The 23881-nt window shown below is 39.3% G+C and overlaps 1 protein-coding gene across 3 annotated transcripts in view; it reads right to left on the reverse strand.

Moving 5' to 3' along the window:
* Positions 1-23881, reverse strand: part of CATSPERB (cation channel sperm associated auxiliary subunit beta) — a 191023-nt gene that overhangs the window by 38803 nt on the left and 128339 nt on the right. For all 3 annotated transcript variants that reach the window (XM_064375157.1, XM_064375158.1, XM_064375159.1), the window contains exons 19-20: positions 6933-7123; positions 2741-3070 (exon numbers count right to left, since the gene is read on the reverse strand). In XM_064375157.1, coding sequence (XP_064231227.1) covers positions 2741-3070; positions 6933-7123 — 521 coding nt within the window. The remainder of the gene's footprint in view (positions 1-2740; positions 3071-6932; positions 7124-23881) is intronic.

Raw genomic sequence — 23881 nt, forward strand, 5'->3', positions numbered from 1 at the left:
TGGGATTACAGGTGTGAGCTACTGTGCCCGCTGGTTCTGCATTTCTAACAAGTGCTCTGGCGATGCTAACACAGGTTCAGGGACCACACGTTCAGTAGGCTGGACTAGATTTTTCTGCAGAAACAGGCAACTTAGTTGATTTGTTGGTTACTATTTGCTTCCATCAAACCGAACATACCTAACTGATTGAGCCCTTTAATAAGCAATTTGGTGTATTTTAAAGGAAAAATAATTAGAACATTGTGGTGTTGGTGACAGAATATAGAGAGATTACAATGGAACAGATCTTAAAAATTCAGAAATGGTCAGAATAATAGGTAAATTGTATACTAAGATAAAGTTATATTTTGAAATCAGTAGAGAAAGGATGCATTCGTCTATAAATAATATTGGAACAACTAGCTAATCATATACAATATACCAAAATAAAATTAAGATAACCTAAAGAATTAAATGGAAAGTTAAAACCATAAAATTAAAACTCTAAAATTACTTGAAGGAAATAGGGACAATTAGTCATATGATCAACAAGAAAGGATTTCTAAGGGTTTCAAATAGAGGGAAGTTTTTCAGGACATTTAATTCACGATATTGAGGGAAATAGATGTTCTCAATTTTTTTTTCAAAGCTTCTAATTTTTACTTATATAAATTATATTCAGTTCTGTTTTTCAAATGTCTTTTTTTTAAATAGCATTTTGTCCTTTCATTATGGTTCCTATATCTACTTTTACTCTGAGAGTTTTATGCATATTTATTTGATAGTGTCTTTCTGATTTTTCTGTTATCTCAAGTTCTCGGAGTCTAAAATTTTCTGTTTCCTATGCCTGTTGACTCTGTTATGTTGGGTCATTTCCTTACACAGTTTTAAAATTCTTTTCCTCAATTTGTGATCAGTGGAGATTGATATTCTTCCCCTGGAAGTCCATATTACCTGGGTTATTAAAGTATCCCTACAGAGAGTTAATTTAAAAAATATTTTCAATTTAATAAAATTGTGTGTGTGTGTGTGTGTGTGTGTGTGTGTGTGTGTGTTTTAATAGAGACAGGGTCTCGCTATGTTGCCCAGGCTGGTCTTGAGCTCCTGGGCTCAAGCTGTCCTCCTGCCTTGGCCTCCCAAAGTGCCGGGATTAGAGACATGAGCCACTATGCCTGACCCCTACAGAGAGTTTTGTGCTTCCTTGTGTTTGGGCCCAGGTGTTATTATTTCTCAGCTTGGAATTCTATACCTGAATGCAGAATTCAGTCTCTGAATGTGATACAGTCTTGGAGTTTGGATTTTTTGTGGAAGATTGCTTTTCCTCACTTTAAGCACCATGGAGATGATAATCCCCCATGCTGCTGCTTTGGGCTGGTGGGCAGAGTTTTCCTAATTCCCTCTTCGTGATTTGATGGTCCCAGCTTTCTTTAATGATTTCCATTCCAACTTCCTTCCACAAAGTAGTAAGGCCCAAAGTCAAACTTTCTGTCAACACTTGGGCATTAAAACCCATCTCACTGCCTTATGATCAATATCTGGGCCTCACATCCTTCGGGGAGTCATACATTAGCTAATTTCTTTGGCTTTAAGTTCCCTCTTCATTTCTGGTGACACAATTTTCTTCTTTTTCTTGCCCTTTCTCCCCTATTCCCTCCCTTCCATCTTTTATTCCTCTCTTCCTAGCTCAGTTATTTACTAAAATATTTTTGTTTTATTTTTTCCATTGTGCTATTTCTCCAGCATCTTGAATAATTTTTGTATTACTTTTATAATAAATAAATTTCTGGAAAAATGGGAGAAAGTATGTAATTCTATTTCAAAGACTTTTTTTTTTGGCTTAAAAGAAATACAGTCATCTTGTGGGATACACAAAGGGTTGGTTCAAGGAGCCCTGTATATACCAAAATTCACATATACTCAAGTCCCCACGTTGGGTCTGCGGAACTCACATATAGAAAAAGTCAGTTCCTGTGTACATGTGGGTTTCACATCCCACAAAAACTGTGTTTTCTATCCGTGTTTGGCTGAAAAGTATCTGCGGATAAGAGAACCTGCACAGTTCGAACTGGTGTTGTTCAAAAATCAACTGTAGCTGAAATAAATATAACAATACCAAAGTAATTAAAGAGTTTTTTTTTCAGAAGGCAACAAAAATCTATACTAAAATTCTGTGTCAACTTGGGGTGGTAGCAATCTCATTTTCCTCATTTGTAAAATGAGGATTATAATCTATATTTTTAGGATTGTTATAAACATTAAATAAAAAATGTGTAAAAATATGGCTGAGCAAGGTGTCTCACTCCTGTAATCCTAGCATTTTGGGAGACTGAGGCAGGTGGATCACTTGAGGTCAGGGTTTTGAGAGCAGCCTGGTCAACATGGCAAAACCCCATCTCTACTAAAAATAGAAAAACTAGCTTGGTGTGGTGGCATATACTTGTAATCCCAATTACTTTGGAGGGTAAGGTAGGAGAATTGCTTGAACCCAGAAGGCAGAGGCTGCAGTGATCTGAGATCATGCCATTGCACTCCAGCCTGATTGACAGAGACACACTCTGTCTCAAAAATAAATAAATAAATAAATAATAATAATAATAATATAGAGCCCAGTACATTTTAAGTGCTCAATAATTAGACACTAATACTGTTAGTAGAATGCCATCAAGTATGGGAACCAAAGATAAACTCAGTATCAAGGAGTATATTTCACATTCAAGAAAAAACATTTATTTTTGATATTTTCCAATAAAAACAAACTTACCTTTTGAATTTCGTATGACCTTAGCTTTTAAAACATGAGAGTTTCCCAGATCAATGTATTTCACAATATTGAGGGATGGTGAATCATCATATTGAAACCAATAATTGCATGGTTTTGAATATATCTTCCATGTTCGTCCATTCCTTTGCCCAAAGTTGTATAAGAACCACGTGCTCTTCAGAAAGGTCATATTGTTGGGTGCTCTTTCAGGCATGGTAGCAAGGGCTACTGCGTTCTTATTATCTAAAATCCTTGTGATGAGGAAGCTGCTGTACCCAGGAATCACTACAGTCTTCTCTATATCTGTATTTTCAAACAAGGCCTGAGCAACTGAGATTAAATAGAAGAGATTTGGTATTAAATCAAACATCCTATGTTTGCCAAACAAACTGATATACATAGCTAACAAATACACTGTTTGAGTTTTTAAACTCTCTCTTAACCAGAGAACACATCTGCCAAATTTCAGGTCATAATTCAAATTATTTTATAGAAAGTTTATCATGAATAATCCATGCACCTATGCTTTAATTATTTTTTTGTTTTCGCTTTTTTTTTTTTTTTTGAGATGGAGCGCTCTGTCACCCATGCTGGAGTGCAGTGGCGTGATCTCGGCTCACTGCAACCTCCATCTCCCAGGTTCAAGAGATTCTTCTGCCTCAGTGTCCCGAGTAGCTGGGATTATAAGTGCATGCCACCACGCCTGGCTAATTTCTGTATTTTTAAAAGAGTCGGGGTTTCACCATGTTAGCCAGGCTGGTCTCGCACTTCCTATTCTCAGGTGATCCACCCACCTTGGCCTCTCAGACCTGCTGGGAATACAGGTATGATTACAGGCGTGAGCCACCATGTCCAGCCTGCTTTAATGTTTACTGCAAAACTATTCTATAAAATTTTTGGCAGAAAAAATTATGTAGAGCTAAGTAAAAAAAAGCTGATTTTTTTTTAAAACTATGGAACTACTAAAAGCCTTAATAACCTAAAATCTATATTGTGATTCTACAAGAGAAGGATAATGCAGCCAGTTTCCCCAGTACCTAAAGATGTGCTTATTACAAAGAAGATGCTTAATAAATATTTGTTGAATGGATGAGTAATTAAGTATTTAAGGAGAATGTAAAGATTTAGAAGCAAATAGGTTCTTGGGCACCTTAAGGAACACCATCATTTAAGGAATGGGAAGGGAAAAAGATTCTCTCAAGGAGACGAAGAAGAAATGATTGGAGAAAATCAGTCAGAGTAGATATCAATGAAGCCAAGGAAGGCTGTTGAAAGGAGAGGAAAGTTATCATTATCAAAATATTTTTGATAGGTCATGAAACATGTCAACAATACTCTCCTCACTCTAAAAAAAGTCAGAAGAGGGCCTCATCACTCCCTTAATTATGCCCGTATGCTCTAATTTCTCTCAGTTCAAACCAATTAACGAAAAAAAATCCTTTCCAGCATTCCCTCCGACCTCCCCGTAATTTCTCTCTTCTCCTTTATAGTGAATCTTCCTGAAAGCGTTATCTTTATTCACAGTCTCCACTCTCCTAATTTTTTGAACCCATTCCAATCAGACTTTCGTCTACATGACTCCAACCAACAGCTTTTGTCAAGGTTCCCAAGGACTTTTTAAATTTTTTTGAGATGGAGTCACCCAGGCTGGAGTGCAATGGCACAATCTTGGCTCACTGCAACCTCTGCCTCCTAGGTTCAAGCAATTTTCTTGCCTCAGCCTCCCGAGTTGCTGGGATTATAGGTGTGCCACCACACCCAGCTAATTTTTGTATTTTAGTAGAAATGGGGGTTTCACCATTTTGGCCAGGCTGGTCTCGAACTCCTGACTTCAGGTGATCCACCCGTCTCGGCCTCCTAAAGTGCTAGGATTACAGGCATGAGCCACCTGTGCCAGGCCAGGGTTCCCAAGGACGTTCACACAGATCCACTGGCCAATTTTCATTTCTTATCTTACCAGACCTACTGGTGTTATGCTGTTGGGAAAAACAGCAGAGGAGAAAGGACTTACAGAGTGCCTACGTAAATTGGTTATGAGTAACATATAGACAAGGAACAACAAAGTGCGGAAGGCTGAGGAGGCCTCTGAGGAGGAAGGCTTCCTCATGCCTCATGTTCCAGTGCAGGGTGACCTAGGCTCTGTTACCATAAACATTGTGCTCAGGACATAAAACCCCTTCGTAGTACTATGACGTAGCCAGACTTGTAGTCTCCTTGTAAGGTCCAGAGTAATGAAATAATGGCCCCCTGGTCCTACTTTTTCTCTTAATTTGTCTTTTTCTCATTCCTTTGTTGCCACCGAACTTGGGGTACCCACGGGTGATTAAGGCTGGCTCCCTACATTATGCAGCACAGGAGAGGGGCCTCTCCTTCTTGAAACAGCTTCCTGTCTTGGTTTGACACTCTCTCTCTTAGTTCTACTCTGACCAGATCACCCAATATCCTTTACTGATTCTCCCCCAGCTCCCTGAACACTAGATATTGGAATGCCCCGGATTAGACCTCAAGCCTCTTCCCTTCTATAACTCCAGTCATTTTCCAGGTGTTCTCATTTGGTCTCATGGCATTAGCTATCATACATAAGCTGACGGTCCTCAAATCTCTCTCTCTAGTCCAGACCACTTCCCTGTATTTCTAAATGCCCATCTTACTTCTCCACTTGGATGAGTAACAGGCATCTTTAAGTCTAATATGATCTCTCACCTGATTATGGTAATGGCCTCCTAGCTGACTGCTCTGCTCTCCTTGCCCTCTTTTCTTCACCTGCCCAGTCTATTCTCGTCTCAGCAGCCAAAGTGATCTTGTTGAGACATAATTCAGATCATGTCACTTTCTGCTTAAACCCTCCAATGGCTTCCTGTTTAGTCAGAGTAAAACCCAAACCCTCTGAATACTAACTTTTGCTATGAATCCATAATCTTTTGAGATAGAAACATCCTATAGAACAGTGATTCAAAATTATTTTGCTAAACAAGGCAAAATCTGCACGAACTTCCCATTTTCTTTCATTTCTTCTGATAACTCTTTAAGACAAAATAAGCTCATAGGAATAAATAATAGACAATACTATTGATGACATATCAATGAAGTTATAGCTATGCTTTGTTATATTAGAAAAAAAAATATTGGGCAGGGCTTGGTGGCTAACGCCTGTTAATCCCAGCACTTTGGAAGCTGAGGTAGGCAGATCACTCGAGGTCAGGAGTTTGAGACCAGCCTGGCCAACAAGGTGAAACCCTGTCTCCACTAAAAATACAAAAATTAGGCTGGGCGGGGTGGCTCAGGCCTGTAATCCTAGCACTTTGGGAGGCTGAGGTGGGCGGATTGCCTGAGCTTAGGAGTTCGAGATCAGCCTGGGCAACACAGTGAAACCCCATCTACTAAAATACAAAATAAATTAGCCACGTGTGGTGGTATGTGCTTGTAGTCCCAGCTACTCGGGAGGCTGAGAATTGCTTTAACCTAGAAGGCAAAGGTTTCAGTGAGCCGAGATCACGCCACTGCACTCTAGCCTGGGCAATAGAGCGAGACGCTGTCTCCACAGAACAAAAAAAGAAGGAAAAAACATTAGCTGGGTGAGGTGGCATACGCCTGTAATCCCAGCTACTCGGGAGGTTGAAGCAGGAGAATCGCTTGAACCTGAGAGGCAGAGTTTGCAGTGAGCCGAGATTGTGTCACTGCACTCCAATCTGGGCGATAGAGCGAGACTCGTTGCCAAAAAAAAAAAAAAAGAAATATTTCAGGAACCTAAATATATGTAAACATTGGTAGGTTGCCAACTGGACTAAAATTTGAAATCTATTGCTCTATAAATAAGCATTTTTTTTTTAAACAGAGTCCTACTCTGTTGCCCAGGCTGGAGTGCCAAGGCATGGTCTTGGCTCACTGCAACCTCCGCCTCCCAGGTTCAAGAAATTCTCCTGCCTCAGCCTCCCATGTAGTTGGGACTACAGGTGTGTGCCGCCACAGCTGGCAAATTTTTGTATTTTTAGTAGAGAAGGAGTTTCACCATGTTGGTCAGTCTGGTCTTGAACTCCTGACTTTGTGAACTGTCCACCTCAGCCTCCCTAAGTGCTGGAATTACAGGTGTGAGCCACCATGCCCAGCTTAAATAAGCATCAAAAAGCCTTCACAAAAGATAATTTTTCATTATTTTCCAGCCATCAAAGCTGTATGATATTATTATACTTACCTTGTGAATCAAGAGTGAGTTTATAGGCGAAATTTCCAGTTTTACTAATCAAAAGGGAACTAGACAAACAAGAGCTCTCATTCACTTCTTCTAATCCAAAAGGCTCTTTCATTTCTGCAATAACTGATGACAAAAATCCTTTAGGAGTCGTATGTTGCAATACTTTTCTTATGTGAGCTCTTCCAGTTTTCCTAGAAATAAATACAACCATTAAGCCATTTGGATAAAACAGTGGATTAAACAAACCAATTTATGAACAAATAATTTACAAACAAAGTCTACCTCAAATAGCTAACAAAAATTTGATTAACATTTGTTCAACCTCATTAGTAATCAATGAAATGGCAATTATAACAATGGGATGCAATTTTTAACCTCTAAAATTAGCAAAGATCTTTGAATGACAGGATTCAGCAGTAGTGGGAATTGAGTGAAGATAGGCACTCGTCCACTACTGATGGGATTGTAAATTGGAACAAGCTTCCTGGAAAGCAATTTGACATTATGCATTAAGAGCATGCTAACCTTTTCCCTGCTCTGGTTCCATAAGGCTATTAATATGGCTCTGTCCTAAGGAAATAACTTGAAACGCAGGGCTTGGGGAGAAAGCTTTCTACACAAAGATATTCATCACAGTATTATAGTAAAATTTAGAAATGAGAAATGTCAATAAAAAAACAAAGTAAGTGATATTACATGATTTACTTAGAGAAAATGCAATGATTAAAGGGTGTTTACAAAGAGTTTTTAATAGTATAAGGAAAATGAACATATTGTAATGTCCAAATGAAGAAAGCAAGTTGAAAGATGTCAAAATATATATAAAAAGAACTAAATGATAATTCATCAGTGTTAACAGTCATAATTTCTTAAAATTACCTTAACATTTTTCTGTCTTTTAGGACATTTCTATACTGAGCATGTATTAACTTTGTAACCAAGAAAACAATCTATTTCTAAAATGTTAGCCTTGCATATCTACATGCAAAAAATTCATTCTAGACACAGATCTTACAGTTGTCCTAAAAATTAACTCTAGGCTGAGTGTGGTCCCAGCACTTTGGGAGGCTGAGGCAAGCAGATTGCTTGAGCCTAGGAGTTCAAGACCAGCCTAGGCACCATGGTGAAACTCCATCTTTACTAAAAATACATAAATTAACCAGTTGTGGTGGTGCGTTCCTGTAATCCCAGCTTCTCAGGAAGCTGAGGCAGTAGGATGACTTGAGCTCGTGAGGTGGAGGTTGCAGTGAGTTGAGATAGTGCCACTGCACTCCAGCCTGGATGACAAAGCCAGACCCTGTCTCAAAAAAGAAAAGAAGAACTCTAAATGGCTCACAGATTTAAATATAAAATGCAAAACTGTAAAACTCCTAAGAAGATAACACAGGAGAAAATCTAGATGACCTTGGGTATGGCAATGACTTTTTCCTCATTTTAAAAAATTATGTTAAAATACATGCTATTGTTTGAATGTATCTCTCAAAGTTTATGTGTTGAAAACATAATTTCCAGTGCAACAGTGTTGAGAGGTAGGACTTTTAAGGGGTGATTAGACCATAAGGGCTCTGCCCCCATGAATGGATGAATGCCATTATTGCAGGAGCGGGTTAATTATTGTGGGATTGGGTTCCTGAAAAAAGAATGAATGCAGTCCCCTCTTTCCCCTTTCTTTCTTTCTCTCTCTCTTTTGCATATGAGTGCTTGCACACCTGTGTGCTCACATGCACTCACCCTTTTGCCTTCCACCATAGGATGATGCAGTAAAAGGCCCTCACCAGATATGGGCCCCCCAGCCTTGGACTTCTCAGCCTCCAGAACTGTAAGAAATAAATTTCTTTTCTTTATACATTACCCCGTCTGTGATATTCTATTATAGCAGCATGAAGTGGACTAAGAAGATACACCTAACCAAATTTACCATCTTAATGCAATGACTGTTGAATACAACGCCAAAGACACAATCCATGAAAGATAAAATTGACATATTTCTCTCCAGTTTTCCTAAACACGAATAAGACCATTAAGTAATTTGGATAAAACAGTGGATTAAATGAACCAATTTATGAACAAATAGTTTACAAACAAAATATACCACAAATAGCTAACAAACATTTGATTAACATTTGGTCAACCTCATTTGTAATAAAAGAAATCACAATTACAACAGTAGGATACAATTTTTAACCAATTAATAAAGACTTTTAAATGACAGCATTTAGCAGTGAACCCTGAATCTGTGTTAAAAATACATGCTAGGGCTGGGCGCGGTGGCTCACGCCTGTAATCCCAGCACTTTGGGAGGCCAAGGCAGGTGGATCACTTGAGGTCAGGAGATCGAGACCATCCTGGCCAATATGGTGAAACTCTGTCTCTACTAAAATACACACACACACACACACACACACACACACACACACACAAATTATCCAGGCATGGTGGCACTGTGCCTGTAGTCCCAGCTACTTGGGAGGCTGAGGCAGAAGAATCTCTTGAACCCGGGAGGCAGAGGTTGCAGTGGGCTGAGATTGTTCCACTGCATTCCAGCCTGGCGACAGAGTGAGACTCCATCTCAAAACAAAACACAACAAAACGAAACATGCTACGGTTTGCATGTATCTCTCATTAGTAATTGCTGCCTTACTAAAATTACAAACTTCTGCTCTGTGATACACCCTGTCAAGAGAATTGGAAGACAAGCTACATACTAGGAGAAAATATTTTCAAAAGACATAAAAAGGATTGTTATCCGAAATAAACTGTAGGGGAAGGGAGAAGAAACCTCTTTTTCCTCTCTTCTCCTTGGTTCTATAACTCAGATCCTGACAATTATGCTGTCAAATACAGATTAACAAGAGAAAAACAGGCAGAGTTTATTAACGTGTGCATTGTGCTTAAATGCAGGAAAAACAGCAGCAATGAGTAACTAAAGGGGTAGTTAGAACACGGGGCTTCAAAACAAAGAACAATAAATTTTTAGAGAAGTGACAAGACAAAGGAAAATGGGTTTAGGTTTTTAGGGTCAGCAAACTGTGGAAGGTAAATCAATGGAGGAAACTCATGGAAGACAAAGGTTGTCCTGACAAGGTTTCTTCTGTCAATTCTTTGTGTCTCTGGGTTTATTAATAGTCTAGAGTTGCTTGTGCCTGTAACCCCAGCTACTCTGGAGGGAAGACTGAGGCAGGAGGATTGCTTGAGGACAGGAGTTGGAGATGAGCCTGGGTGCAACATAATGAGATCTCACCTCTAAAAAATTTTAAAAATTAAAAAAAAAAAAAAAACTAGCTGGATGTGGTGGCTCATGCCTGTAGTTCCAGATACTTGGGAGGCTGAGTCAGGAGGATTGCTTGAACCCAGGAGTTCGAGGCTGCAGTGAGCTATGGTTGCACCACTTCACTCCAGCCTGGGTAACAGAGTGAGAATCTGTCTCTAAAAAGAAAAAAAATTTATATAGTCTAGAGTTATCTCCAGTGATTAAGAATCATTCTGCCCTTCCTGGTAGGAGGGGGCAAAGAGTTTTTCTTGTGTCTGTTTTTCCTTAATTGCCTTCAGCTCAAATAATTTTTATGCTAAAGTGGCATATTCTTAGTTGTTTTTTGTTTTGTTTGGAAATTGGAGGTCTCACTATTTTGCCCAGGCTAGGCTTGAGCTTGAGATCCTCTGGCCTCAGACTCTCAAGTAGCTGCAACTACAGGCACACACCACTGCATAGCTCTGGGGTGGCATAATCCGATCTCCTACAATACAAAAAACTCTGATAATACAACCATAAGAAAGCATACAACCTGCTTTAAAAAATGGGCCTAAGACCTTAACAGATACCTCATCAAAGAAGATATTCAGATGGCAAATAAGCAAATCAAAAAATGTTCTACATCATTTACTGATATGGTTCTCATCTTGAATTGTAATTCCCACATGTCAAGGGAGGGACCTGGTTGGAGGTGGTTGGATCATGGGGCAGTTTTCCCCATGCTGTTCTCATAACAGTGAGGGAGTTGTCATGAGATATGATGGTTTTAAAAATGGCAGTTTCCCCTGCCCTCTCTCTCTCTCCTGCCACCATGTAAGATGTGCCTTGCTTCCCCTTCACCTTCCACCACGGCCTCTCCAGCCATGCAGAACTATGAGTCAATTAAACCTTTTTCCATTATAAATTACCCAGTTTCAGGTATTTCTTTATAGCTGTGTGAAAACAGACTAATGCGTATGTCATCAGGGAAATGCAAATTAATAATGAGATACCACCACATGCCCATTAAAATGGCAGAAATCCAAAACCCTGACAACCCAAATACTGGTGAATATGTGAATAACAGGAACTCTTGTTCACTGCTGATAGAAATGAAGATGATAAAGACAGTCTGGAGAACAGTTTGGTCATTTTTTACAAAACTAAATATCCTCTTAGCATATGATCTAGCAAAATGCCTTGGTGTTTACCCAAATGAGTTGAAAACTTAAATCTATACAAAAACCTGCAAATAGGTGTTTACAGAAGCTTTATTTACAATTGCTCAAACTTGAAAGCAACCAAGATGTTCTTCAGTAGGTAAATGGATAAATAAACTGTGGCATATTCAGATGACAGAGTATTATATTATTCAGCACTAAAAAAGAAATAAGCTATCAAGCCATGAAAAGACATGGAGAAATTTAGGTGCATATTACTAAGTAAAAGAAGCCTCTGAAAAGGCTATATACTGTATGATTCAAACTATATGACATTCTGGAAAAGGCAAAACTATGGAGACAGCCAAAAGATTGGTGGTTGCCAGGGGTGAGGGAGGCAGAGGGATGAATAGGCAAAGCATAGAAAATTTTTAGGGCAGTGAAACTCTTCTGTATGATATTATGATGATGAATACTTGTCATTATACATTTGTTAAAACCCACTGAATTTGCAAGACTAAGAGTAAGCCCTGATGTAGATACGGACTCTGGGTGACAAATGATGTGTCAGTGTAGGTTCATGAGCTATAACAAATGTACCGCTTTGGTGTGGGATGTGGCTAGTGGGGACGGTTGTGTGTGTGTATGGGACAGAAGTATATAGGAACTCTATTGCCTGCTCAATTTTGCTGTAAAGCTGTAATTAATTAAAAAATAAAGTTTATTAATTGCTTTTAAAAAGTTAACCTCTTTGTATCTGAAGTCAATGGCCAATGGTCAGGCAGCTACCTTAATTATGGAGGCTGTCTCCCCGCTTCTTCCTAGGATTGCTTTTGGCGGTGATTAAGCACTGCTGTTCTAGGAGAGGACAGAACTCAGCCTTCAAAGGAGAAGGAAAGGGGATTTGGGCAATGAAGAAAAGTCTGTAAGTTTTAGAGGTGAAGAGGAACAACTGTTGAATGGAGGAGACACTGCAAAAAGACAAATATCATCAAACTAAGCTACCTATGCATCCTAAGCTCTCACTCCAATGCTATGCCATTTCCCCAGCCCAGCTGATCCCTTCCACCCCATGCCAATGGAACTGTTTTCATCAAGGTTACTACAGCCTAGAATGGTGCCAAATTCAAAGGTCACATCTTTAATCTTATTTTACTCAAGTCTCTTTGCAGCACGCATCGCACTTGATCACGCCATGCTCTCTTTAACACCCTCTTCTCTTGGTTTATATGGCCCCACATTTTCCTGTGTCTTTTCTACCCTGTGGGCTGCTCCTTCTTATTCTTCTTTGCTAGGGCCTTCTTCTCAGCCCAGTCTCTCTTCCTGGACTGCCCCAGGGCTGTCCTTCTCAACATACAGCCTCTTCTGCAGGTAGAATCACCCATCTGTATCTGAACAATTGCCAAATGCCAAGTTTCTGCTCTCTTCTGAGTTATGAATTCATACATCCAACTGCCAACTTCATATCTTCACTTAGACACCTAACACACATTTCAAACTGAACACTTCTAATGTGGAACTCTCAATTACCCTGCCTGATGCCCGCACTTTTCATCTCAGGAAATGGCAGTATTGTCCTCCTAGCTATAAACTATAAACCTAGACAATTTTTGGTCACTCTCTTTTTTGCTCATATCCTTCATAGGCAAGCGCATCATCAGATCCTGTCTTCCCTCAATTGCACCTGCTCCAGCACCATCGTCTCTCACCTAACATCAGTACCTGACATCTCATTGCAGGTGGTACTTCAATAACTTTCTAAGGGGCTTAGCAGCTTCTACTCACACCCTGTCCCATACTTTTCACAGCAGAGTGATCCCTTCAAAAATATAAATTGGGGATTATTTAAAAATAATCCAGTAAAATTCAATGGTTTCTGCTGACACCAAAAAGAAAATTTACACTCTTCCTGCAGCCTATAATACTGTCTTTGATCTGGCACTTTCTGACCTCCTTGCTGGCCTTTCCACCACACCATCACTATGTATCATCTATACTGGCTTTCTCCATGTTTATTAAACACACCCCAATTTTTCTTGTCTTACCCTATGCAACTTCTTTAACCTGGAAAGATCTTTCATTGGCTCTTTGCTCTTTGTTCTTGGGTCTTTGCTTATCCTTCTCACTCCCTCTGTCATCATATTTACATGCTTCAAAGCATATACTAGATATGATTTTTTTTTTTGGTTTACCTGTTTATCAACCTGCATCTGTTTATTAGAATGTCATCTCCATGCAGGGAAGAGCCTTGTCTATCTTATTTACCACTATATTCCCAGTGCCTAGCACAAGACTTGATCTGTAATAGGCACTCAACTATTCATTGAATGCATGAAGAGCTTTACTGAAACCTTTGCATGTTGATGATGCACTCCTTCTGGGCAATTTAGTAGAGACATGGACATTAAGTTATCACTTTTAAGATTTTTGTGAAGATTCTTAAGAACAACTGATCTTCTTACGAGATGACAGAAGTTCCTTCTCAAATATTTCACCATTTGTGCAATGACTATACTTCCCTTGTTATCAATCAGATATTGTCTTTTATCTGTGTATATTTAATCAATTCTTACTGTGACAGGATTTTGATTCGGTACCTAACATCTCATTGTAGGTGGTGCCCTTTGTTGAGATTATGCAAGGCTTCTGGCCTCCATGATCCAGATTCCTTGATAATGTCCAGAATCCCTTCTTTTCCATTATCTTTTAGTTCTTGACTCTTATTCCTCAAACTCTCATCTGAATTCCAAGTCTACCATTTGCCATTTCCATACCGCCTGATTCCTCATCCACAGTCTGTCTACCTCAGGTACCTGTCCTCTTAAGCACAGTGTAAGAATCTCAGACAGCATCACCACAATAAGATCACGTGTAGCTGGATGCAGTAAATAGAAGGCAAACACAGATGTGTTTTTTAAGGCACAGAGCCAGATAATGAAGTAATGAAAATGACTCTGCTCCATTGTTCTGGTGAATCTGTTCCCCATGTATCTCCTAATCCATTCATTCCTCTCAATTTTTACCATCGACATCTTAGACTAAAACACAAAAAATTTTAGCCTAGGCTACTGCAAAAGCCTTCTAAATGATCTAAGTGCATCCATAATTGTTACCCTCCAGTTCATTCTCCATATCACAGCTAGAGAGACATTATAAACGAAAGCTAGAGTATTTTAGATAAACGAGAGTTGAAGAATTTAAAGAAGGAAGTAGTAATGGTGTGTTGTGCATCTCATCTCTCATCTCTTTGCCACCCTATATGGAGAAAGAGAAGTGCTTCTCTCTCACAAAAAGCCAAGAGGGACTTCAAGGGGATCACTTTAGAAGCTGTAATACGTCTTCTGAGGTTTGAGGAATAGAGGGACTGGAATTGGACTCATTCTTGAGAAATATAAAGGTGGATACTGACTAGTATCCACCTAGAGTTTAATGATTTCATATGGAGTGGGAAAGAGATAAAGTTATCAATTAACTTTAGACTTTCAAGCTAACACGCATGTAAAAATCTTGGGTAATACCAAAAAGCAAAATAAAACAGGTGTCAAAGTCCCAATCAAGTAGAAGAAGAAAAGAATGAAAAGAGGAGAAAAAAGAATCTTAAAATAAGGTAAGCAAGAAGAGAAGACAAAAATGAAACACAGAAAAAGTGGGACAAATAGAACAAAAGAAGGTGGTAGGAATGAAGACAAATATATTAGTAAAAATAATAAATGTAGTTGAACTAAACTCTCCAACTGAAGGACAGAAATTGTTAAATTGGCTAAAACCATAAAATTCACTTATGTCTTTTATGATATATATAAAGCAGGTGAAAGTTAAAGGATTAAAATAATATACTGTGAAAATATTATCCAAAAAAGGCTAGTGCCATATATTAATAACAAAAAAAGCTGCAAACAAAAATTGAAACTCATAACAAAAAATCCCCGATTTGAATAGGCATTTCTACAAAGAAGACACATGGGTGGACAATAAGCATGTGAAAAGATGGGCAACATCACAAATCATTAAGGAAATGGAAGTCAAAACCAAAGTGAGATACCGTCTCACACCCATTAGGATGGCTATTAAAAAAAAAAAAAACACAGAGAAAATAACAAGTATTGGCCAGGATATGGAGCAATCTGAACAGCTGTACATCACTGGTGGGAATGTAGAGTGGTACAGCTGAGGAATATGGTATAGTGGTTCCTCAAAATATATTTTTTTATTTTTAATTTTTTGACTATATATATTTTGTTGCACTTTATCCTCAAAATATTAAACACAGAATTATATGATGCAGCAATTCTACTTCTGGGTATATGCTAAAAAGATTTGAAACAGGGACTCAAACAATATTTGTATACCCAGGTATATAGCATCATTATTTATACTACCCAAAAGGTGGAAGCTTCCCAAATGTTCATCAGCAGATTAGTGGAAAAACAAAATATAGACTATATATATGTACAAAATGGCATTTTACTCAGCCTTCAAAAAGAAGGAAATCCTGTCACATGCTACAACATGCATAAACCTTGACGTTATGCTAAGTGAAATAAACCTGTCACTAAAGGACAAATACTATGATTCCACTTATAGAAGGTACCTAGAGTAGTCAAATTCATAGAGACAAAAAGTAGAATGGTGGTTGCCAGTGGGAGATGGAAATGAGGAGTCATTATTTAATGGGTATAGAATTTCAGAAGATGAAAAGTTCTAGAGACTGATGGTGATGATGGTTGTACAACAATGTGAATGAATTTCATGCTACAGAATGGTACACTTTAAAATGGTTGAAAAAAGAATAATAAAAAAGGCACTGTAATACAAAAAAGCATTATAATGATGAAAACAGTCACTAAATACCAATACAATGTTCAGCTGATCATGAGGATGTGACTATTGTAAACTTACATGTACCTAATAACGATCTCAAAATATACAAGGCAAAATTGACACAACTGTAATTAAAAAATGGACAAATCAATGTACACAGTAGAAAAGTTTACTGCAACTCTCTCAATAATTGATAGATCAAGCAGAAAAAAAATCATTAAGGATATAGAAAATTGTAATATCACAAAGAATAGGATTAACAAATAAATATTAATATTGCATGCAATAGGAAGACATTCAGAACACAACACCCCAAAACATCTGTTCTAGCCTATTGATTGAGTTAAAGTCACTTTAAAAAAAAAAAACACACACACACAACAGCAAATGCAGGAAGGACACTCTGACCTACCTAAAGGCAGGAGATAAAACTCCCACGTAGAAGGTGTCCTCCTGGAACCTGGAGAAGGACACTGTTTTTATTACCAGAGCCGGGGGCCAAAGCCAAGCGAAATCTGTACAAACACACCTTGTTCAACTAACCCTTGTCTTCCCAGCCACTTCTCCACAGTTAACTACCCTAGCCCAAGCCCCCAGCCTTGTCACATTTTCACAACTTACTACTTTTTATTCAACACAGTATATTTGTGTTCAGCTCTAACTGCTTCTTTGGGGGTCTTCATTTCAGTAGGAGGGCTCCCATGTCACATAAAACTTACATTAGCCTGTAATCCCAGCACTTTGGAAGGCCGAGGTGGGCGGATCACGAGGTCAAGAGATCGAGACTATCCTGGCCAACGTGGTGAAACCCTGTCTCTACTAAAAATACAAAAATTAGCTGGGTGTGGTGGTGTGCGCCTGTAGTCCCAGCTACTCGGGAGGCTGAGGCAGGAGAATTGCTTGAACCCAGGAGGCGGAGGTTGCAGTGAGCCGAGATTGTGCCACTGCACTCCAGCATACTGCCTGGCGACAGAGTGAGACTCTGCCTCGAAAAAAAAAACAAACAAAAAAACCTTACATTAAATAAATGTGTATGCTCTTCTGTTAATCTGCCTTATGTCACTTTAATTCTCAGGCTCAGCCAAAAAACTCCAAGGGGATAGATGTAAAATTTTGCCTCCCATATAAAATATTTACTGAAATTGAACATCCTAGGCCATAAAGTAAATTTCAAAAAACAAATTTTCAAGGAAAAAATATTCCAGTCTTAAACTCTTCCAGAAAATAAAAAAATAAATGTTTATGAGGCTAATATAATCTTGTTAACAGAACCACAGAAGGACAACATGAGAAAGAAAAATTACAGGCAAACTTCCCACATGAACATAGATGTTTAAATCCTAAATATTAGCAAACAGAGTCCAGAAGTGTATGAAAATAGATAATACACAATGACAAAGATAGGTATATCCAGGACTTTAAAGCTGGTTCAACATTAAATTCACAATATAATTTACAATGTTAAATACAAAGTTAAAGGAAAAAATTCTATAGATAAGCTCAATAGATACAGGAGAAACAATAATTTAAAACCCCAAACACCAAATCTCTTAAACTAGAAAAATAGATAAATTTCTTTAAATGATAAAGTGTTAAAAAACTATGAAATACTTAAAAATATATATATATATATTTACATTCAGGAACAACAATAATTCCATTATCTTCGATTTAACACGGTATTGACAGTCCTAGCCACTATAACAGGAAAAAAGCTATAATTGGCTAAGAAATGTTAAGGAAAAAACAAAACAAATTATAGTTGACCCTTGAACAATGCAGAGGTTAGGGAGGCCAACCCCCTGTGCAGATGAAAATTCACATATTACTTTTAACTCCCCCCAAATTTAACTATAAGTAGGCTATTGTTGACTGGAAGTCTTACCAATAATATAAACAGCTGATTAACACATATTTTGTACGTTGTATGCCTTACACAATGTATTCTTATAATAAAGTAAGCTACAGGAAAAAATGTTATTAAGAAAATCAGAAAGGGAAAATATAATTATTATTTCTTAAGTGGAATGGATCATCATAAAGGCCTTCATCCTAGTCATCATCACGTTGAGTAGGCTGAGGTGGTCTTACTGATTCAGGGGTAGCAGAGGCAGAAAAAATTCCACGTATAAGTGGACCTGCACAGTTCAAACCCACGTTGTTCAAGGATCAATTGTACCAGCAGGTAATATGATTATCTACTTAAAAATATTTATACAGTACGGAGATTTCTCAAAGAATTAAAAATAGATTTACCATTCAATCCAGTAATCCCACTACTGGGTATCTACCCAAAGGAAAAGAAGTCATTATATTTAAAAAAAAACACCTGAACATGTATGCTTATTGTAGCATAATTCACAATCGCAAAGACATGGAATCAACCAAAGTGCCATCAACTGATGAGTGGATAAAGAAGAGGTGGCAGATATATATACCATGAAATACTATTCAGCCATACAAAATAATGAAATAACGACTTTGGACTGAAGGCCATTAACCTCAGTGAAGCAACTTAGGGACAGAAAACCAAATACTGCATGTTCTAACTTATAAGTAGGAGCTAAGCTATGGGTATGTGAAGGAATACAGAGGGGTATAGAGGATATTAGAGACTCAGAAGAAGGAAGGGTGGGAGGCATGAGAGAGGAAAAACTACCTACTGGCTACAACGTACACTACTTGGGTGATGGGTACACCAAAAATCCAGACTTTACCACCGTACAATTCACCCATGTAACCAAAATTCACTTGTATCCTTAAAGCTATTGAAACTTAAAAAAATTTAAAAATTTATTTCCATTCCAAAACCCAAGAGAATATGCAGAAAAAACACTAGAATTATTAAAAGAATTTAGCAAATTTGAAAAATATAAGATTACTCTATAAAAGGCAATCATAAGACTTCTGGTTTTGCTTTAGATGCAGAAAGATGCAATCAAACAAGAAAACAAAACAAAAAGTAGATAAAGTATAAAGTTATGAGTTTTCTCTAGCTCGTCAGAGAACCAAGGTCACGAGATAACCAACTAACCTGAAATTCAGAGCAATAAGCAATTCCAAGGAGAGATCGAACACCAGGACAGTGTGACCTATGGAAGAGCATGGGAAGGAAAAACAGTGCTAGCCACAACACAAGTAAGTAAGAGTTAGCTGAAGTTGTAGAAAAGGGCCAAAGGCGGGCGCGGTGGCTCACGCCTGTAATCCCAGCACTTTGGGAGGCCGAGGTGGGCGGATCACGAGGTCAAGAGATCCAGACCATCCTGGCCAACATGGTGAAACCCCATCTCTAAAAAGAAAAAAGAAAAGAAAAGGGCCAAAGGCCAGCTATGTGCTAGTATGTGAGTCTGGAATTGCTTGGGTGCCTGACAAATGGCAATCTGCACTCGCTTGCAAACCCCACAGGCTTCCCTTGAAGGCATGAGGCAAAGACTGAGGCAGAGCAATATACCAGAGACAGCCGCCACTGGAGGTGCAGGTAGTTTGTGGGGATCAGAGGTTGGGAGGAAACAGGCCTGAAACATCATCTACTTCCCTGAACCTTCTTTCACAGGAAGTAAAAGCCTTAAACCACAGGAGGCTGGGTGTTAGATGCTTTTGCACACAGGCCTCAAAAGAGTTGATCAGTGGCTGAGGGTTAGGGGGGCATCAGGAGGGTTCTGGCACAGAAGTCCTCCCTCCTTCTCTCACCCTTTTCCCCTATAAAGCAAAAGCTTTTACCTACTCCCAGGGAAGAAGTAAAGGTACACTCACCCACAGGGCCCAGGGAAAGACATGTCACAGAGGAGGAAAGGATGAAAATAATAACTTCTACCCCTTAGGAAGAATCAGGAATCTGTCTTGGTCCTAAAATTCTAAGAGAACTAAGAATTCTCTTACTGCCAGGGGAAGAGCATGAAATTCCCACTCAAGATCTATCTAACAGTGACATAAGGCAGAATTTGGTTGCAAAAGGTAATTTCTATTACCAGGTTTTGGGGTTTTTATTTTTCTTAATGGAACTCAACAAGCTGAGTCTAAGATATAAATGGAAGACCAAAAGCCAAGAAAAGGCAGGGGGAGGGGGTTATTCATACAAGTTTCGTAATTAGAGTCATTTAGTCAGTGTGTCACAGAGAAGACAAATGCACCAGTGAAATAGAAGAGAGGACAGGAACAGACCAATGCATATACGGGACTAGGATATATCACAGGGCAGTGCTGCAGATCAGTGGGGGAAAGGAGGGGCTTGTATTGACAATACCTTACCCAGGTTAAAAAAAAAAAGAAAAACTGGATTCCCAGTTTACACTAGACACATCAATTCTACATAGGTAAAACTGAGAAGCTGGGTGGGGTGGCTCACACCTGTAATCTTAGCACTTTGGGCAGCCAAGGTGGGAAGATGACTTAAGCCCAGGAGTTCAAGATCAGCTTGGACAACATGGCAAAATCCCATCTCTACAAAAAAAAAAAAAGAAAAAAAAAATGACAAAAACTAGGTGGGCATGGTGGCATGTGTGTGCCTGTAGTCCCAGATACTCAGGAGGCTGAGGTGGAAGGATCACTTGAGCCAGGGAGGTCAAAGCTGCAGTGAGTCATGATTGCACCACTGCATTCCAGCCTGGGTGACAGAGGGAGACCCTGTTGAAAGAAAGGAAAGAAAAAAAGAAAGAGAGAGGAAAGAAGGAAGGAAAGAAGGAAGGAAGGAAGAAAGGAAGGAAGGAAGAAACGAAGGAAGGAAGGGAGGGAGGATGGGAAGGAGGACGGGAGAGAGGACGGGAGGGAGGAAGGAAAGAATTTAACATGATTCCAAGACAATATAGGAGAATAGCTACATAAATTGTAGCATATTTAGGTGATTGAATTACAGATCACATATCAATATGGAGTAATTTCAAAAGCATAATGTTGAAAAAGGCAAGTCAAACATTTTGCAAAACTACTGTTAAAGCTCTAAAGCAAAACTTTAAAAGATGTTAACATAAAATCCAAGACAATGCTTATCTCTGGGAAACAAGGGTCGTGTGCGGTGGAGGGGAGGCAGGAAAGAAAAAAAATGCTGCCCAGAAGGACTGCTGAAAGGGCGACAGGACCCCAACCCCGTGATAGAATTCCAGGGCCTGACTGGGTGGGAGTAGTTGTCACTAGCTGCAAGAGTGGCATTGCCCATGCCAAAGACTCTGGAGGTCTCCAACAGGAGGACTTCTTGCCCCTTTACCTCACCTCTCTTCTTTCACCCAAACTCTGAGGCTTAAGAAAAGACCAGAAGAACAAGAGTGAAGGAAGACAGTGGTAGTTGGGGGAAGGTTCCAGGCTAAGAGGAACAGCATGCTCAAAGGCCTCCAGGCCAAAAGGAGCAGGATGTGTTACAGAAACCAAAGTTAAACCAGAGTGACTTCACTGCAGTGAACAAAACAGAGAGGTCACTCGAGAGAGTGGAGCCAGGTCAGTGGGGCTTTTTGAGTTCCAGTAAGGAAGTTGAGTGTTATTCCAGGAGAAACCTAGGATTCTCCAAACAAGGGCTCCAGCCCCAGGAAAATAATCTCTAAATGCTGTATATGCCCCTTTCGCAGACTTAGTCAACTGTAATCACATACTTGTCTCCTTCTGAGCTAGAATATAAGGTCATGGAATGAGGTGCTTGAATGTCATGCTCACCACTCTGTTGCAGCACCCACCACAGTGCCTTACTGGTCATCAGTGTTAAATGGTGATTGGTGGAGTAAGGGAATGGCTCACTCTGCCTTTCACCCTGACTACCTGAATAACTGCCTTTGGCCTCCTGCAGGCTTGAGAACACTGGGCTCCCAAATTCTTCACCTGCCCAGTTGAAGTTCCACTTGCTCTCCAGGTCTCTGACCCTTGCTTTGCTCATATTTCCTGCCTTGAAGCTGCCCATTCCCTAGTTTCTGTGCAAACAGAGCAAAGTTACTGAATCTTACTATAGATTGTGCTCTTCTGGTTTTTAAATATCCTGATCCTTAAGAAAATGAGCATATGCTTTTAAAAATAATTAGAACATAAGAAATTAATATTAACATTGGGATAATATTAATCATATTAATATTAAAAGATTGAAAAGTGATTCTGTAGGTTTTCTATAGAAAAACACCTACATAAACACAAACTAACTGATCTGGAATATCACACATACAAGATCCACCTAGTGCAAAAAATAATCCTAGAGATCACTGATACTTTTGTTAGAGACAAATTTATACAATCCTCATGAGAAAAAAATACTGCTGACATTTATTATATTAGGTCTGATTCCCACATTCCCCTCCACTTCGGAGTGAGCTGCCTCAGGGTGCAAGGTATTGTTAGCTGTGGGACAAGATATGTATTGACAGCCCCAAACACCTATAATATACAGATTCCAACCTGGTACAAGAATAGAGTCCACCACTTTGAGACAAGGTGAGTATCTTAGTCTATTTGGGCTGATAGAACAAAATACCATAAACTAGGTCGTCTATAAACAGCAGAAATTTATTCTCACAGCTCTAGAGGCTGAAAAGTCTGAGACCAAGGTGCCAGCAGAGTTGGTATCTGGTGAGGGTCCACTTTCTGGTTTATAGATGGTGTCTTCTATGTGTGTCCTTCGATGGTGGAAGGGCCTAGCTGGCTGTCCTTCAGTCCTTCCAGTGGTGGAAGGGCCTAGCTAGCTCTCTGGGGTCTCTTTTATAGGGCACTAATTCATTCATGAGGGCAGAGTCTTCATGACCTAGTCACCTACCACCTTGAGGGTTAGGATTTCCACATGTGAATTTTTGGGGAAAATGGATATTTAGACCATAGCAGTGAGTTTCTGGTAATCTGAAATTGTTGAAATTATTTCTTTTTTCGTTGGTAGATTTGGGGCTTATAGAATTCATATTCTTTTTTTTTTTTTTTTTTTTTTTTTGAGACAGAGTCTCATTCTGTCAACCAGGCTGGAGCGCAGTGGTACAATCTTGGCTCACTACAACCTCAGGCTCCTGGGTTCAAGCAATTATTGTGCCTCAGCCTTCCCAGTAGCTGGGATTACAGATGTGAGCCACCACACCTGGCTAATGTTTTTTATTTTTTGTAGAGATGGGATTTTGCCATGTTGGCCAGGCTGCTCTCCAACTCCTGGCCTCAACGGATCTGCTGGCCTCGGCCTCCAAAGTGCTGGGATTACAGGCATGAGCCGTGGCACCCAGCCAGAATTTATATTCCGAATAGGAGTTATTAGACCTTAAAGGTAGCTTTAAGGGTTATTGAGTCTTACTGAGATGTTATAAGTAAGCATTTCTGAGAATTCTGTATATTGTGCCATGCAATATTTCATAAAAGATAGCCTCCACTACATTAGATGTGTTGGTCTCCAGGACGTACGAGAGTTGTCATGTGAGTAAACTCTGTGGACAGGGAGTATCCAGTGTAGTCCAGAATATTTCTGATACTCAAGAGACATACATTTCTATAGCTTGGCCTGATGGTGCTGATATAAATGGTCCTAGGTTTCTAAAACTGGGGCATCATGCAAGACATCTTGGAAGCTATAAATGTATTTGGCCTTGTGGGCTACCAAAAAAGACTTAGTCTATTTGGCCAATAAAATTATTCCAAAAAGTAGATTCAAAAATTTAGATTCTATTGGCCAGGTGTGGTGGCTCATAGCTGTAAGCTGAGCAGTTTGGGAAGCTGAGGTGGTGAATCCCTTGAGTCCAGGAGTTCGAGACCAGCCTGGGAAACATGGTGAAACCCCATCTCTACAAAAAAGCACAAAA

This window comes from Aotus nancymaae, unplaced genomic scaffold (assembly GCF_030222135.1).
Source record: "Aotus nancymaae isolate 86718 unplaced genomic scaffold, 86718_ANA_hifiasm-v0.15.2.pri h1tg000011l, whole genome shotgun sequence".
Classification (NCBI taxonomy): Eukaryota; Metazoa; Chordata; class Mammalia; order Primates; family Aotidae; genus Aotus; species Aotus nancymaae.